At 45.3% G+C, this 18,347-nt stretch overlaps 1 protein-coding gene across 2 annotated transcripts in view; it reads left to right on the forward strand.

Annotated features, from left to right (window-relative positions):
• The window catches only part of TEP1 (telomerase associated protein 1), a 174,783-nt gene that overhangs the window by 44,658 nt on the left and 111,778 nt on the right, over positions 1-18,347 (forward strand). For both annotated transcript variants that reach the window (XM_032237579.1, XM_032237580.1), the window contains exons 18-22: positions 1,729-1,803; positions 2,934-3,052; positions 4,173-4,238; positions 5,469-5,612; positions 5,696-5,872. In XM_032237579.1, the coding sequence (XP_032093470.1) occupies positions 1,729-1,803; positions 2,934-3,052; positions 4,173-4,238; positions 5,469-5,612; positions 5,696-5,872 (581 nt within the window). The remainder of the gene's footprint in view (positions 1-1,728; positions 1,804-2,933; positions 3,053-4,172; positions 4,239-5,468; positions 5,613-5,695; positions 5,873-18,347) is intronic.

Consider the following 18,347-nt stretch of genomic DNA (forward strand, 5'->3'; position numbering starts at 1 on the left):
CATGTACAAGATAGCAGGTATAAATATAAACATGGACATGAACGAAAGAAATTTATACAAATAAATGGGGATAGTAGGGCAGGGATAGTAGGCACGCTGGTGCGCTTATGCACACCCCCTTTATGGATCTCTTAGTGAGGTCCACGCTAGACAGTTTAAGGTTAAAGTTATGGGGGTTTGAGGATGTAACAACAGAGTCAGGTAGAGCATTCCAGGCATTGGCCACTCTGTTGCTGAAGTTGTATTTTCTGCAATCGAGTTTAGAGTGGTTTACTACGAGTTTGTATCGATTGTTTGCCCGAGTATTATTGAGGTTGAAGCTGAAATAGTCATTGACAGGTAGGACGTTATAGCAGATAATTTTGTGTACTGTGCTTAGATCATACCGCAGACGGCGCAGTTACACGTTGTCCAAGCCCAAAATTTTGAGCCTAGTGGCAGAGGAGATTCTATTGTAGAATCGTGAATTATCAATCGTGAATAAGTTATTGTGTGTGAATCGGCAAGGGGACTTAAGGGGAGCAAACAAACAGAGATGTTCCCCTTAAGCAACTAGTTCAGTTCTCTGACTTTAATTTCTTCAGACCTAGTTCAGTTCTCTGATTTTAATTTCTTCAACTTTCTCTTACAATTTTGTTTTGGGTAAGTAAGCATAGTATTGCTTTCCTCCCCAAAGGAATTTTTGTGATGGGTGAATAACTTTCCACAATGAAGATTGCGAAAACAATGGGAGAGAAGGGTGGAGGGGAAGAAGAATTCCCTCTTCTCCCCCCCCCGCCCTTTATATAATAAAGTAGGAAGAGAAACTGACATGACTACATGAGAGACTGTGAGTCATGGATTCTTCTGGGCCGATTAGCAGGATAGTGAATCTACAGAAGAGTTCTATTTTGTATGAATAGAGCAGGCAGAGCTGGAAGGGGGAGGAGTAAAATGTGTCATCAGTTTAGAATCCTTACGTTGCCACAAGGGATCCAAGTCCTCCTTTATTTCCATTCCTATCTAGCGCCAATTTAGTGCTGACAGTTGTCCAGATTCTTGTGTGTAGGCCTCAATAAATCATTTATACTGTAATCTATTTGTATTTATGCTGCAAAAAAATAAAATGAAATAATAGGAGCCCTAGTGGCGCAGTGGTTAGAATGCAGTACTACAGGCTGATTGTGTCCACAGTCAGGAGTTCGATCCTAAGCAGCTCAAGGTTGACTCAACCTTCCAAGTTTTCCAAGGTCGGTAAAACGAAAACCCAGATTGTGGTGGGCAATGTGCTGACCCTTTAAACCGCTCAGAAAGTGCTGTAAAGCAGAGGTCCCCAACCTTTGGGCTGCAGCCCACTAGTGGACCATGAGGGGATTGCAATCAGGCCGTGGAAACGGCCAGCAAGCATGTGTACGCGCATGCACATCCACACTTGTGTGATAAGTGGACGAGCACATGTGCACACGCTCCCTTTGCTTGAGAGGCAGGCGCACGTGGATGCCGCTTGCACAAATGGAGCTGCGTGCACGTGTGCATTTGCTGGCCGCTCGTACGAAATTATCCCCTCCACCCCCCACCCCCAAACCAGTCTGTAAAGTCAAAGATATTGGGGAACTCTACTGTAATGCACTAAGGAGCGGTATATAAGTTTAAGTGCTGTTTACATGAATGGTCCTAATTCTTTACGGCTGACACATTTGCAAAAATCGATCCAGGAGTGGTTGATGTGTCCAATGCTTCTTCTTCCAGTACGGAACAATTTACTACAGTGATGACTGGATGGCACCGGACGTCATCAAGGATTTCTTGATTCGGCGGGAACATGTAAGTCGTCATCATCATTTAACAACCCCATAATCCCTTGCGGGATGGAGCCTGGGAAACTGAATGGAGTGAACCAGAGCATTTAATTGGCCAGATGCCTTTCCTGTCGCCAATGCGGAGCTTTACGCAGCAGGTATATTCTCATTGTGCCCAGAGAGAGAGAGATATCTGCCTCTACCTAGGATCGAACTCGCCGCCTCCTGATTGTGAGGTGAGGCGGGAACATGTAAGTCCATTGTAACAATGTAGGGAGCCTTCAATTGGAAGAACAGTCTGGACAAAAGGATTGATTAAAAATCCATCAGATTAATGAATGAAGATGCCTTTAGAACAGGTGTCTTCAGTGAAACAATCACTGCTTCTCTGCCTTAATTTTTCTAGAGGACCTTAGTCCCTCTTCTCCAGATAAATATGGATAACCATGGATTGTATCAATGGCTGAGTGGGTTTGAAGATAGCAAACAAATAGTGCTGTCTAGTGCATGGCACTGGTGTAAACTAGATCCAGTTTAGGTTCTGGATGACCATTCTTTTGGATCTCATACAAGGAATTGTTTTTGTTTTTTTTACAATGGTAAACTTGATTTTGCACAGCAAAAGAAATCAAAGTCTTTGCACTTTCTTGGGCCAGCCGGAAAAATGGGTTTAGGATGGGAAAGCTTTTATAGCTTTTGTAACAACACTCAGCTTTGGTTACAACTTCCTATGATCCCATCAACAGGGTCCTGATGGGGTGGGGGGGTTATTGTTCAGCAACTGTACACAGGTTTGGGTTGGGGAAAACTTGATGAATGGATCTACTGGCTGCATGGAATTGAAGGCTGTCTAGATCTTCACTTAATGGAAAAGCGGGGTGGGGAGGGAGTTGCAAAAAGAACATAAGCCATTGCCTTGGCATTTTAACCCAAAGGTGCTTTTTCAGGAGGCAACAGGACTTTCTTGTTCTTTCTTTCGAAGACGTTTCGCTTCTCATCCAAGAAGCTTCTTCAGCTCTGACAGGATAGTGGGGAATGGAAGGATATTTTAAAAATCCAGTTTCTCTACAGACTTGGAGTTTTAACACCTGCAGATCAGCGTGATGAGTCTTGGAATGTTACAGAGCTCCCTTATTTCTCTTTTCCCAACTCCAGGTGGATACGATTCTCGTGCTAAGTAATGACGTTGAAGAACTTAGCGGTTCTTGTCTCCATCTCTATCGCCAACATGTTGCCCCTGATTGCCTTTACATCAATATCTGTGCTGAGCCAGGGTAAGGGAGGAGAATGGGTCCTGCCTTAGACTGCTTATTTGTTTTTATTCCTTTTGATATATCCTTTCTGAAGTGCTTTACTCTGAGCAGCCAAAGTCCATATATTACTAAAACTCTTGTGTCTGTTTGGTTGTTTGTAACCTTCACCTCAGATAAACAGTGAGTCCCAGGGCTACAATTTTTGAACTCGTGTACCTCAAATGGACGCACTTACAAAATGCACTCAAAAATCCAGTTCCCACGGGATTAAAATTTGGCAAAGTTGTGACTGCTTCAATGCTTCTTCAATGTTAGCATAGACGGTGTGATGGTTCTTTTCAACACCTCCCGCTGGCTTCCTATGGGGAAAGTCAATGGGGAAGCCATTGGGAAATCAGAAAGTTTCTCCCACTTCTTTTTTAAAATCTCCCTCTTGTCCTTCTGTTTTTCTGTTTAGGTAGGAAATTGTTGTGGCCCGCCAGCAGAGCTGGTAGCAGATTTGGACAGTATGGAGGTTGGGGAGGGACATGGATCAATCCTGGAGTCTGGGAAAGGCTCTGATGAGGGCTCTGTGTCGAAGGCAGAGAGGGGGCCAGAGCCGTATGGCAGTTATCAGCTGCCTTCAGAGTCAGACATCAGTGAGGCAGAGGAACAGCTGGAGCCTGTTCCCAGGGTGCACATGCGCAGAGTTGCCAGACGAAGGAAGCAGCTAAAGAACAGGGGTCAACTTGGGAGTAAGGCCACAGGTGGACGGTGAATGGCCCCTCCCAGAGGAAATAAAAGAGGAACAAAAAGGGAGTGGAGTTTGCAGGAGACAATTAGTTCGCTTAATGGGTTCGTGACTCTTCGAGTTCTGCAGATATCGGCCTGTCAGATCTCCAAGCCAGATAAAGTCTGTGACTGTAAATCCTCCTTTGAAAGACTTTGCTGGATGTGAATGAGCAGAATTCACAGTAAATTAATAAAAGGGATTTTTGTCGGGACAAGTAGTTTGCTTCGTGCTCTTGGGAAGCCTCGGTCAGAGCAGGGATATCTCTGAAATAACCCAACAGGGGCACAGGCTGTCTAGTTAAAGAGAATTCTGAAGTAGCAGTGCACTGCGCAACTAAATGAATCCTTTTTTTCCACCTTCCATCTTTAGGAGGAAGAGAACTTTTAAATCCAGGAAGGATGTAATAATCCATGGCTTCAGTGAGCAAATGTTCAGGTAAGCTTTGGAGCTAAAGAAGTGAATAGAAATAAATGTAGATAGTTTGCTTGATGTGCAAATGATTGCGTTTTGTTCTGTGATGCTCTCACTGAAGATCACAAAAGACTGTTCCCACAATGGGAAAGTCTGAAGAGAGTTTATGTCATTGCAGTAGCGCTTAGGCTTATATACCGCTTCACAGTGCTTTTTCAGTCCTCTCTAAGCAGGTTACAGAGTCAGCCTATTGCCCCAATAATCTGGGTCCTCATTTTACCAACCTCAGAAGGATGGAGGAGTTAGTCAACCTGAGCCTGTTGGGATCGAGCTCCAGGCTGTGGGCAGAGTTAGCCTGCAATATGGTATTCTAACCACTGTGGCACCAGGACTCTTGGTCATAAGTACCACTCCTTCAGTGCCGTTGCAACTTTGAATGGCTGCAGAACAAGTAGCTATAATTCCAGGACTGCCTTTATCTATGTGCAGGCTTATTTTCCATGTTTTCACTGTCATTCTGTCTAATCAGCATGCTTTTGGTCATAGCTAGCCTGCCATGCTGCATTCTACCACTGCGTCACAAGGGCAAAAATTGAGCTTTGATAGCTAGTGGCTGTTTAAAGAAGCACTTGGAACAAAAGCAGAATTCTTGGTAGCCAAAGGGTGTATGCTTTAGTGCCGTGATGGCAAACATATGGCACGCATGCCACGGGTGACACACCGAGTCCTCTCTGCGGGGCATGCCAGTCGTCGCCCCAGCCCAGGTCCACCGCACATGTGCGCCTCCTGCCAACCAGCTTGCGCATGAGTGGGGGGAGCAGGCTGCAAGTGGCGGATATGCATGTACATGCATGGGGGGAAGGGCACATGCCTGTGTGTGTTCATGTTCGCATTGCATTTCGGGGCACTGCACGGTGTCCCTGCATCCCATTTTAGCTTCTAGGTTGGTGCAGGAGGCCTTCCAGACCTAAAATGGGGCATGGGTGGGTGCATATGGTCCCCGTATGTCCCGTTTTGGGTCTGGAAATCGTCCTACACCAATCTGGTGGCAAAAATGGGCAAGGGGGAGCCATAAGCAGGGGGCGGAGGAGTACAGAAGGGGTCGCATGCGCATGCGCATGGGGAAAGGGCGTGCAGTGGGGTGCACGTGCATTGCCTTATGGCTGCAGGCACACGACAAAAAGGTTAGCAGTCACTGCTTTAGCGTCTGCTGGAAAATTCTAGATTTTAAAAGACTCTTCTTACTTTGGCCAGGTTTATGTCTGAATGTGGCAATTCCCGGTTCTTGGAACATGTTGGCAAAGTTGACGAGATTCATGGCTTGCCCCCGCAACAGAGAACAGCGACAGATCAACAGGAACCTGGAGTTGTGTCCTTGATACCCGTGCCCCAGAGCAGGTAGTTTTAATGGGGAAGTAATGAGAAAGACCACAAGTTACTCTGGATGGAGAATTGGGTATTGGACTCCTGTTTTCCCGCAGGTGGCGCTCTGTGAGGATTTTCGTCTCCTCTACTTTCCGGGACATGCACGGTGAACGTGACCTGCTTATTCGCTCCGTTTTTCCTGAGCTTCGCGCACGAGCCGCCAGGTTCTGCTTGGCGATCCAGGAGATTGATTTGCGCTGGGGAATCACGGAGCATGAGAGCCAGAGAAATAAGTATGTGGGATGCTAATGGGGAAGGAGGGGGGGGGGTCTAGGTAAATCGTTATCTATGTTGAAGAAAAGTAGCTAACATTATTGTTAGTTGCAAAATCGTGTCTGCCCCATCGTGACCCTACGGACCACATTCCTCCAGGCCTTCCTGTCCTCTACCATCCTCTGGAGTCCACTTAAGCTCATGCTGACTGCTTTGGTGACTCCATCCAGCCACCTCGTTCTCTGTCGTCCCCTTCTTCTTTTGCTCTTCATCTTTCCCAGAATTAGGCTCTTCTCCAGGGAGTCCTTTCTTCTCATTAGGTGGCCAAAGTATTTTAGCTTCATCTTCAAGATCTGGCCTCTTCATGGCTAATGGTATTTCCTGACAATTAGAACAATTCATCAGTGGAACGACTTGCCTCCAGAAGTTGTGGGTGCTCTAACACTGGAGAATTTAAAGAAGAGATTGGACAACCATTTGTATGGAATAGTTTGGGGTTTCCTGCTTGAGCAGGGGTTTGGACTAGAAGACCTCCAAGATCCCTTCCAACTCTGTTAATCTATTATGCGCCAATGAGTATGTTATCCTTTCATCTTTTCTGGGTTGGACCAGTGGTTTTCAAAGTTTTTGGTCTCAGGATATCTTTACATTCGCAATAATAACAGTGTCATAGTTTGTTGCAGCAGTCAAATCCAGGAAGCACACACAGCAGGGGTGGGTTCCTGCCAGTACTGACCGCTTCGGTAGAAGAGCTTCCAGAAATCTACCGTACCGGTTAGAAGAGGTTCGTCACAGAGCGCCTGCCCTGCCCCCTTGCTCAATTGCCCCGCCCGTTCCATCGCCGCTCATGGGCGGTAGCTTGTGTGGTGCGGCCGGCCTCCTAGGACCTCCCAGAACTTGCCTAGGAAGTGTGGCCGCCAGCAAAGCATGGGGGCGTTCCAGGGCATCCCTGCCCCCCACTGCTTCCCCATCTCCCTCCCCAGCGAAGTTTTCCAAGGTGTGGTTTTCCTCCCATCCCTTGTGCCCGGCTCCTGTTGAGGTCCGGTAAGGAGGAGTAGAGCCTTTGGGGAGTGAAGAGGAGGAGAAGGGATGAGGAGGAGGCACACGTGTGGGGCGATGCCAGCTGGGCAACTGGCAACCGGCAGAGGGTCGAAGGTTCTCGGCGCTCCCAGTCACTTTTGCGGCTTCTCAGAGCGCGGAGGAGCATGCGGAGAAGAGCGCGGTGCTCTGGGAAGCCATGACAGTGACTTGGGAGCGCTGAGAACCTTCTTGCCTCCGCTGGACTTTGCACGCTCCTTGGGACTGCAATAGACATCCAGAAGTGGCGGGGGCTGTCGGGCTGGAAGCCCAAACCCCATTAGCCACAAAAGCCACTTTTAGATGTCTATTGCAGTTGTGAGGAGCGCACAGAGAAGAGCGTGAAGTACAGCGGAGGCAGGAAGGTTCTTGGAACTCCCCAGTCGCTTTCGCGGCTTCCCAGAGCACCGAGAAACTTCCTGCCTATGCTGTACTTCTCCCTCTTCTCCGCTCTTCCCGGTGAGAGAGCAAGGGAGGAAGGGAGGATCAGGCTGCCTGATCCTCGCTCGCTCACTCGCTCGCCTGCTGGGCTGACTCAGTGTGGCTCTGGCTACCTCTGTCCTTCCACGCCCAGCAGCTGTGGTGACATCATCAAGACGAAGTTTGGGAGCACTGAGAACTTTTCTGCCTCTGCTGGAGTTTGTCTTGATGACGTCGCCACAGCTTCCAGGCGTGGAAGGACGGAGGTAGCCAGCGTGGTGCCAAGGCAGCCCGGCGGCAAGCCAGTGAACAAGCAATGCAGGATCAGGTTGCCTGATCCTGGTTCACTTGCCCGCCAGGCTGCCTTGACGCGTCTCTGGCTACCTCCGTCCTTCTGTGCCTGGCAGCTGCGGCGACATCATCAAGACGAAGTGCAGCGGAGGCCGAAAGGTTCTCGGTGCTCCGGAGAAGAGCATGAAGCTTCTATGCTTAATTCTATGTTAGTATTATTAGCATTATATAAACCTGTTTGAGATGGGTGGCCATAGAAATTGAAAAAGAACTAAATAAACATTAGGTTTATATTCCTTTCCCTGATTGGACTCTTTTGGAGTTTCATGTTAAAAATGTCTGCCTTGTTCATAAATGTAACTCTAGGCTCCAGCCAGGTCTGATTTAAAGCAGGGGTGTCTAACTTTGGAAACTTTAAGATGTATGGACTTCAACTCCCGGGAATGCTGGCTGGGAAATTCTAGGAGTTGTTAAAATGCCAAGGTTGGATACCCCTGGTTTAAAGTGAAAAAAGGGGAGTCAGAGCACAGCAGTGCTTTCTTTCTTTTTTTTAAAATATTAATGTTTTTTTATTTTGTTACATAAACAACACATGCCCACACCAGTGGGAAAAGAAAAAATCAAAACACAAAAAAGACAAAAAACAAGGCAGGGAAAAAAAAAGGAAAAACAAAAGAAAAAAAAGGAAAAAAACCCACAGGTATATATTATAGAAAAGTATATCAGCTGGTTACAACATGTTTTGGTGCATCTCTTCCATTAATTCATATTAATTCAAATATCTTAACTCAAATGTTTACCATATTGACATCCTCATACCTCCACTTTTAGTTGACTACAGTTATTTAAACATCTTTCATCCTTAACTATGCCAAAGATTTAATCCATAACCACATGCTAGCATTTCATTTACTTGTTTGTAAAATCCTCTATTAACATCAAATCCTCATATCCTGTTTTAGCTAAACATCCATAATATTTAATACCAAAAATTCCATCTTCCATGTATATAGTTTATTATCATTCTCCTTTCTTTATGTAATTATATCATATATCGTAACATTTTCCCCATATTAGTTAACATTTAACTGTATATAGTTTTATTTCATTTTTTAATAGTGATAATTATTGTGATTAATAACCTTTGTATATGGTCCAAAAATATTTCCAGCCTTCCCTTCTCATATCCAATTATTATTTATCATATCAACTCCACATTATATACATTACTATCATTATCAATTATTATTCAACTATGTCTATTACAAATAAAAATAATTAGGTTTAGCTAATTTTGAATTGTATTCTTCCATCTATCAGCCTGTGTCTCTCCAATAACAAAACCTCCTTAATCCTATTACCATTTGTGGATCAAGTTCTACAAATGTCTTTATAAGCAAGTCCAAACAGGAATATCTTCGCACCTTTTTGCTTAAGATGCCTCTCATATAATGTCCTACGCGTTGTCCTACTCTTGTTGCACTTTTCAGCTTGTCTTTAATTCTCAGTGGTGGTATCGAAAATTTTGCAAATGATGTTTCATAAAGTATAAATTCTTTAATGCTTCTCATTCCTCCTGCGCTCTGTCTTTTGAAATAAATCTTCTGTATGGCTGCACAGCAGTGCTTTCAAAGACACTTCCCTGTATTATCTGTGCACAATTTGAAGAAAATCTCTTTCCCAAGGGAGATTTATAACCTCCTGAGAAGCTGCTTGAAGTTCACACAGGAGAGGGTAAGCATTTCTCTTGAGAAAGAGCTTTTCCTCACATTGTGGTGAGACAATAATAAATGGAACAGGATTTCCAGCAGTGGCCTTTTGGGTTTTTTCCACCACATTTTGATTGGCAGCTGTTTGTTCAACCTCTTCCTCTTGTTGTGAAAGGGAAGAAGTCGCCTTGTTTTTAATTTTGGACTGAGACTAAAACTGTGTGCATCCTGATTGGAATATAGGTGGAGTCCTTGACTTACGACCATTTGTTTAATGACTGTTTGCTTGCACTGAAAAAAAAGGGCGTGTATCATTTTTCACACTTATGACCATTGCAGAATCCTTGTGGTTACCTGATAAAATTCAGACACTTGGCAAGCGGCATGTATTTATGATGGCGATGTTGTCCTGGGGTCATGTGATCACATTTTGCAAGCAAAGTCAATGGGAAGCCAGATTCACTTAGCAACTTTGGCTAGAAAGGTCGTAAAATGGGGCTAAACCAGGGGTCCTCAAACTATGGCCCGCGGGCCAGATATGGCCTGACAAAGCCATTAATCTGGCCCGCGTGGGACCATGAGGCTGCCATGTCCACATTGCCCCACCTACCCTCCGCCAGCCCCCACCCACCCTCTGGAGGTCGAGGAGGCCAAAAACAGGATGCATGAGTGGCACTGGAGGCCAAAAATGAAACACACAGAGCCCCCCCATCGCTTCTAAGCCTGCCAGCCAGGCCACCTTACCTGCTGCCTGGTCTCCTGCCTGCTCCTTGCAGAGGAGAGTTGCTGATTCTGCCTGCTGGTAAGTGACCTGTTTTTTTTCCTTTATGCTTTTAATGTTTTTTTTAAATTTTTATTTATTGTGTCTAGAATATTTTTAATGGTTTTATTTGCATGTACTTTGGGAGATTTATGTGTTTCTGTAGTGAATTCACTATAGAAATAAACACGAAACATTGCAAAACTGCCTTGCACCAACCTGGCCTGCCCATAGAAAAGCAGCCACTTAGAGGCACATAAAATTTATAACATTCTTTTGCTTTTCTATGGGCAGGCCAGGTTGGTGCAAGATTTTGCCAGATTTTGTGTGTTTCTGTGTGATACCTGATTGTTTAGGTAATTGTGGTTCCCGGTTCTGTGAGCTTCCTGGCACTGTTCTTTATAATTTCCCACAATGCCTTGATGGTTTTTATTCCAGTGGCTTTGTCTTTCCTGTCCTTAGGGTTAGAGAAAAAAACTGGTTTCATCTGCAATCTTTTTTGGGGGAAATTGTTATTTTTTGTTTTTTTCTTGGCACTGTCATAGTTTGTGTGTGTGTGTGGTGTAATGTCCCACAGTTATCTACATATTAATAATGATCAAGTACTAATAATATTTCCTTATACATTTTAGTGACCATTCCTTACATAATTGGAGTTTTCTTTCATACTTTTAGATTTCTAATTTCTGTTTCTGTTAGCAATTGATAAAACAAATCTCACGTAAAAAAGTATTCAAAGCCTTCTTGATTTTAATTGTCAATTTATTCATTCCTGCGCATTCTAATATTTATTCATTTTCATATCTTTGTTTTTCCACTGTTGTACAAACACAATTCCAGCAGCTGTTAACATGTGTAAAATTAAATATGTATTGTATTCCCTTTGAAATGCCCAACCAAATATTACTGGTTTTAAATCCATATTTTGCTTCTAACCATGACACCACTAACTCTTGAATAGCTACTTGGTCTGTCCTAAGTACTGAACTTAATTCATATATTCTTGTTTTTTGAACTGAGGAATAAATTTCAGAAAAAGAAATCTGTATTGCTCTGTGAATCTACCTATGACATTCATTCTTGATCAAATTTCTTAAATGAAAAACTATATCTTTCCTGTTTGTTGGGGGACATCCTTCCTGAAAAGACTGTACATTGTTGAGTGAAAACAGAGGTCCCTTCTGTTACCTATAGTGTAGTCCTCAGTTTACAACCACAATCGATGTTGTTTTATTTCTTCTGCAGTTAGTATTATTTAACAGGATGAAGAGGCAACAGAGTATGACCGCTAGGGCAGTCATTTTTCCTATGTAAGTAGCTGTTTTATTACTTTGTGTTTTTGTTTCATCCTTAATATAGTAGTAAAGCAATTAAAGTCTTCCTTTCTGTATCTTTTTGTGCAGGACATTCATTGGAGCAAGGTGATCAGCGGGTGACTTCAACACACAAAAGGACAGTAACCTTTCTTTTCTATTATTTTGTGTGCTTGTTTCATCCTAATGCAGTGCATGCGATTAAAGTCCTCTTTTCTGTATCTCTTTGTGCAGGTTATTGGAGCAAGGTGGTGAGGTGGTGGTGCAGAAGATGGAGAAAAGGACAGTAATCTTCCTTTTCTATGACTTTTTGTGCTTGTTTCATCCTAATGCAGTGCATGCGATTAAAGTCCTCTTTTCTGTGTCTCTCTGTGCAGGTTATTGGAGTAAGGTGGTGGTGTGCAGAAATCCAGCAAGGCAGTAATCTTCCCTCTGTAAGTAGCTGTCTTTATTGCTGTTTATGCTGGATTCATCCTTCATATAGTAAGTGCAAGCGATTAAAATCTTCCTTTCTGTGTCTCTTCTTTGTGCAGGTTATTGAAGCAAGGTGGTGAGGTGGTGGTGTGCAGAAGATGGAGAAAAGGACAGTAATCTTCCTTTTCTATGACTTTTTGTGCTTGTTTCATCCTAATGCAGTGCATGCGATTAAAGTCCTCTTTTCTGTGTCTCTGTGCAGGTTATTGGAGTAAGGTGGTGGTGTGCAGAAATCCAGCAAGGCAGTAATCTTCCCTCTGTAAGTAGCTGTCTTTATTGCTGTTTATGCTGGATTCATCCTTCATATAGTAAGTGCAAGCGATTAAAGTCTTCCTTTCTGTGTCTCTTCTTTGTGCAGGTTATTGGAGCAAGGTGGTGAGGTGGTGGTGCAGAAGATGGAGAAAAGGACAGTAATCTTCCTTTTCGATGATTTTTTGTGCTTGTTTCATCCTAATGTAGTGCATGCGATTAATGTCCTCTTTTCTGTGTCTCTTTGTGCATTGGAGTAAGGTGGTGGTGTGCAGAAATCCAGCAAGGCAGTAATCTTCCCTCTGTAAGTAGCTGTCTTTATTGCTGTTTATGCTGGATTCATCCTTCATATAGTAAGTGCAAGCGATTAAAGTCTTCCTTTCTGTGTCTCTTCTTTGTGCAGGTTATTGGAGTAAGGTGATGGTGTGAAGAAGTCCAGCAAGGCAGTACTCTTCCCTCTGTAAGTAGCTGTCTTTATTGCTGTTTATGCTGGATTCATCCTTAATATAGTAAGTGCAAGCGATTAAAGTCTTCCTTTCTGTGTCTCTTCTTTGTGCAGGTTATTGGAGCAAGGTGGTGAGGTGGTGGTGCAGAAGATGGAGAAAAGGACAGTAATCTTCCTTTTCGATGATTTTTTGTGCTTGTTTCATCCTAATGTAGTGCATGCGATTAATGTCCTCTTTTCTGTGTCTCTTTGTGCATTGGAGTAAGGTGGTGGTGTGCAGAAGTCCAGCAAGGCAGTAATCTTCTCTCTGTAAGTAGCTGTCTTTATTGCTGTTTATGCTGGATTTATCCTTCATATAGTAAGTGCAAGCGATTAAAATCTTCCTTTCTGTGTCTCTTCTTTGTGCAGGTTATTGAAGCAAGGTGGTGAGGTGGTGGTGGTGCAGAAGATGGAGAAAAGGACAGTAATCTTCCTTTTCGATGATTTTTTGTGCTTGTTTCATCCTAATGCAGTGCATGCGATTAAAGTCCTCTTTTCTGTGTCTCTTTGTGCATTGGAGTAAGGTGGTGGTGTGCAGAAGTCCAGCAAGGCAGTAATCTTCTCTCTGTAAGTAGCTGTCTTTATTGCTGTTTATGCTGGATTCATCCTTAATATAGTAAGTGCAAGCGATTAAAGTCTTCCTTTCTGTGTCTCTTCTTTGTGCAGGTTATTGGAGTAAGGTGATGGTGTGAAGAAGTCCAGCAAGGCAGTACTCTTCCCTCTGTAAGTAGCTGTCTTTATTGCTGTTTATGCTGGATTCATCCTTAATATAGTAAGTGCAAGCGATTAAAGTCTTCCTTTCTCTGTCTCTTCTTTGTGCAGGTTATTGGAGTAAGGTGATGGTGTGAAGAAGTCCAGCAAGGCAGTACTCTTCCCTCTGTAAGTAGCTGTCTTTATTGCTGTTTATGCTGGATTCATCCTTAATATAGTAAGTGCAAGCGATTAAAGTCTTCCTTTCTGTGTCTCTTCTTTGTGCAGGTTATTGGAGCAAGGTGGTGAGGTGGTGGTGCAGAAGATGGAGAAAAGGACAGTAATCTTAAATTTCTATTATTTTTTGTACTTGTTTCATCCTAATGCAGTGCATGCGATTAAAGTCCTCTTTTCTGTATCTCTTTGTGCAGGTTATTGGAGTAAGCTGGTGGTGTGCAGAAGTCCAGCAAGGCAGTAATCTTCTCTCTGTAAGTAGCTGTCTTTATTGCTGTTTATGCTGGATTCATCCTTAAAATAGTAAGTGCAAGCGATTAAAGTCTTCCTTTCTGTGTCTCTTCTTTGTGCAGGTTATTGGAGCAAGGTGGTGAGGTGGTGCAGAAGATGGAGAAAAGGACAGTAATCTTCCTTTTCTATGACGTTTTGTGCTTGTTTCATCCTAATGCAGTGCATGCGATTAAAGTCCTCTTTTCTGTGTCTCTTTGTGCAGGTTATTGGAATAAGGGAGGGTGCAGAAGTCCAGCAAGGCAGTAATCTTCCCTCTGTAAGTAGCTGTCTTTATTGCTGTTTATGCTGGATTCATCCTTAATATAGTAAGTGCAAGCGATTAATGTTTTCCTTTCTGTATCTCTTCTTTGTGCAGGTTATTGGAGCAAGGTGGTGAGGTGGTGGTGCAGAAGATGGAGAAAAGGACAGTAATCTTCCTTTTCTATGACGTTTTGTGCTTGTTTCATCCTAATGCAGTGCATGTGATTAAAGTCCTCTTTGTCTCTTTGTGCAGGTTATTGGAGTAAAGGGGGGGGTACAGAAGTCCAGCAAGGCAGTAATCTTCCCTCTGTAAGTAGCTGTCTTTATTGCTGTTTATGCTGGATTCATCCTTAATATAGTAAGTGCAAGTGATTAAAGTCTTCCTTTCTGTGTCTCTTCTTTGTGCAGGTTATTGGAGCAAGGTGGTGATGTCGTGGTGAAGGAGATGGAGAAAAGGACAGTAATCTTCAATTTCTATTATTTTGTGTGCTTGTTTCATCCTAATGCAGTGCATGCGATTAAAGTCCTCTTTTCTGTATCTCTTTGTGCAGGTTATTGGAGTAAGCTGGTGGTGTGCAGAAGTCCAGCAAGGCAGTAATCTTCTCTCTGTAAGTAGCTGTCTTTATTGCTGTTTATGCTGGATTCATCCTTAAAATAGTAAGTGCAAGCGATTAAAGTCTTCCTTTCTGTGTCTCTTCTTTGTGCAGGTTATTGGAACAAGGTGGTGAGGTGGTGCAGAAGATGGAGAAAAGGACAGTAATCTTCCTTTTCTATGACGTTTTGTGCTTGTTTCATCCTAATGCAGTGCATGCGATTAAAGTCCTCTTTTCTGTGTCTCTTTGTGCAGGTTATTGGAATAAGGGAGGATGCAGAAGTCCAGCAAGGCAGTAATCTTCCCTCTGTAAGTAGCTGTCTTTATTGCTGTTTATGCTGGATTCATCCTTAATATAGTAAGTGCAAGCGATTAATGTTTTCCTTTCTGTGTCTCTTCTTTGTGCAGGTTATTGGAGCAAGGTGGTGAGGTGGTGGTGCAGAAGATGGAGAAAAGGACAGTAATCTTCCTTTTCTATGACGTTTTGTGCTTGTTTCATCCTAATGCAGTGCATGTGATTAAAGTCCTCTTTGTCTCTTTGTGCAGGTTATTGGAGTAAAGGGGGGGGTACAGAAGTCCAGCAAGGCAGTAATCTTCCCTCTGTAAGTAGCTGTCTTTATTGCTGTTTATGCTGGATTCATCCTTAATATAGTAAGTGCAAGCGATTAAAGTCTTCCTTTCTGTGTCTCTTCTTTGTGCAGGTTATTGGAGCAAGGTGGTGAGGTGGTGGTGCAGAAGATGGAGAAAAGGACAGTAATCTTCAATTTCTCCTGTTTGCTACTCAGGGAATCGAATCATGGATTCACTTTGTCCTTTAGCCTGGAGACTGAGTATGTAAATTTTGACCACGCCTTCTCTGACTGGACCGATTCCGTTTTTTTTACTCATTCCAGCCTACGAGACGTCTTTCAATTCTCTCTCTGACTAATTGTCAAACTTCTCATGGATTATTGGATTTTTGCAGTAATAATTCGCTCTTCCGTGGATTTCTATCTAATTGGGGTGGAGGCGGCAGTCTCTGCCAGCCCAATTCCTCATCGTTGCTGCTTTCCCACGTTAAGGGATTCGTAATTCGGCTGCTTGGGGCGCCGGACGATCCAGCCAGCTTTCGGAAGCGGCTTTGCTGCCTGCCCTCTGTTTCACTTCGGCGCGTTTGGGTTAGTGAGCCTCCCAGCGCCATTTTCGTGCCGGATAGCACCCGCCTGCTGGCGCGGTCGAATCCTGGGCTGTTGCCTGATCAGGCGGCCCCCCTCCCTCTCTCGTTTAGTTGCCGGAGCGGCTGCCAGGCGGGCTGCGTGGATCGGCAGTTGAGTTTCCCTGCCGTTTGCAATTCAAATTTTGCGCCCTTGTTGCCGGTCGCCATTTTGGAGGGCGATTTCGCGCATGCGTCGGATGCCCGAAGGAGATGAGGTGAGCTATTTCGCGCGTTGGAGTCTGCGCAGTTCTGGCGATCCTCCCCTTTCCCTCACTTGAGGCTGCTGACTCAGAGAGGAGGTCGCTTTGTCTAAGCCTCTGCTTCCACGTGGCGACTTGGTGGTGGTGCGCAATTTGGATCCTTTTGTTTCAGTGATTGAGCTCTTTCAAATATCTCATATCATGACTGATCAATCAGTAGCTAAAGGTACTGTAGAGCCAGTTTCAGAGCCCCGTTCCCCGGGCGAGGGGGGGGGGGGGCTAGCCCTAGGCCTGGCAGGGCCGCCACAAGGGCCTCCAGTAGTAGGCCTTGAGCCTCATCCGCTGCCCGGGACAAGTCGCATAAGCGCAAAGACAAGGCCAAAGTTCTACCAACGGCTTCTGGGGCTCCCATTTGTCCATCCCCGGTTCTGATTCCACAAAGTGTCTCTCCGGTGCGTGTAAATGAGCAGGGTTGGTCCCCTGATATTCAGCTGCCCCAGGCTCCACTCCCTGAGGTGGGGGTTTTTGGGCCTCGTTCTCCCCCGGTTATTTCTGAGGCTAGTGGGGCTTCTCTTCGTTTGCCCCCGCGTGCTGGGCCCTCTGCCACATTCATGCCCACAGCTGCAGGCCTCAGGCCTATGGAGGGCCAGGATTTGGGCCTTCCTGCTGATTTATACCTCATGATATCTGAGGCTATTTCTAAAGGGGGGGATGCAGAGTTAATGCGAAGGGCCCAGGCTCCTAGGCCCATTGCGGCCCACTCGGGCCTAGCTCCCCAGGTGGTGCAGGGGGATTCTTCCCTTCTGCAAACAGATCCTCCTTCGCCTCTACCCTCAGTATTCAGTGAGGAATCGGCCTTAGTGGAGGAAGGTGAACTTATTGATAGGGAATTCTCTGATGACGAAGGCCTACCTAGAGACCAGCCTACTGCTCCCGGGCTATTCCGGCATGCTCTTTTCAAATCTTTACTGTATAAGGCCAAGACCACCACCCACATGGGGGAGGCGGCTTCTAAAGAGAGTACAGCTGTGGGTTTGGATGCCACCGAGTGTCTCTTTGCTGAACAGGTGGCCTTGCAGGATGTTATTCCATCTCCCAAGCTCTTTCTTGATCTGATTCAAAAGCAGTGGGATCAACCGACTGCGGTTAATCCTCCCGGGACAGGGGAAAGGAAGCTATACACATCTACTCCAGAATTGGAGGGTCTCCTTCAGTTTCCCACCGTGGATGCCCCTATTGCTGCTCTTGCTTCGCCAGCATTAATTCCTTCTGAAATTTCAGAGGGTTCGAAGGCTGAGGATCGCAAGGCCAAGACGGTCATTCGCAAGACCCATCAGGCTTGGGCCTGGGTTTTACGCTCAGCTACTGCGGCTTCCTTCTTTAATAGGACCTCTTTGGTTTGGCTTAAGCAGTTACAGGGTAGGCTTGCCCTGGAGGAAATGCGCCTTCATCAGGATATCACCAAGCTGATGGCGGTATTGGAGTTTTCAGCGGATGCCACCCTTAGTGCAGCAAAGTTTGCCTCCCGGGCCGTAGTCTCTAATGTGGCATCTCGGCGTTTGCTATGGCTTCGTCATTGGCAGGCTGATGTCAAGTCCAAGTGGCGCCTAGCGTCTACGCCCTTCAAAGGCAGTGCCTTGTTTGGTTCAGTCGTGGATCCCATCCTCATTGAGACAAGGGATAAGCGCAAGGTCCTCCCTTCTACCAGTGGTCGTGCCAAAAGAAGGCAGCAGCCTTACAATAGGCAACAGCCCTTTCGGACTGGGGACTTGGGATTTGCCCCTGCTCCGTATGTCCCCAACTACACCAGGGGGTTTTCCCAGGCGCAGGATCGCGGCCAGGACCGCGCCGGAACCAGGGATAGGGGTCGCCAGCAGAATCAGGCACAGTCCCAGAATAGGAGGTCTTTCCGTGGAGCAGGCAACCGGTCCTTTCGAAGGTACCGGTGACTCGCACGGGGTAGGACCCATAGGGGGGCGTCTCCTGGCCTTTGCTCATCAGTGGGCGGAGCTCACGTCAGATGCCTGGGCCCTTCAGGTCGTAAGACTGGGCCTCACTTTAGAATTTCTCTCCATCCCCCCGAGAAGGTTCATCAGGTGCCCCATGCCCAGGTACCCGACAAAGCAGCGCCTCATGGATGCTGAGATACACCATCTTCTCACCATCAGGGCCATAGAACACGTACCCAAGGGGCAGGAAGGCCTAGGGTTCTATTCCATCTTGTTCCTAGTACCAAAGAACTCCGGGGGATGGAGGGCTATCCTAGATTTGAAACG

This window comes from Thamnophis elegans, chromosome Z (genome assembly GCF_009769535.1).
Source record: "Thamnophis elegans isolate rThaEle1 chromosome Z, rThaEle1.pri, whole genome shotgun sequence".
NCBI lineage: Eukaryota > Metazoa > Chordata > Lepidosauria > Squamata > Colubridae > Thamnophis > Thamnophis elegans.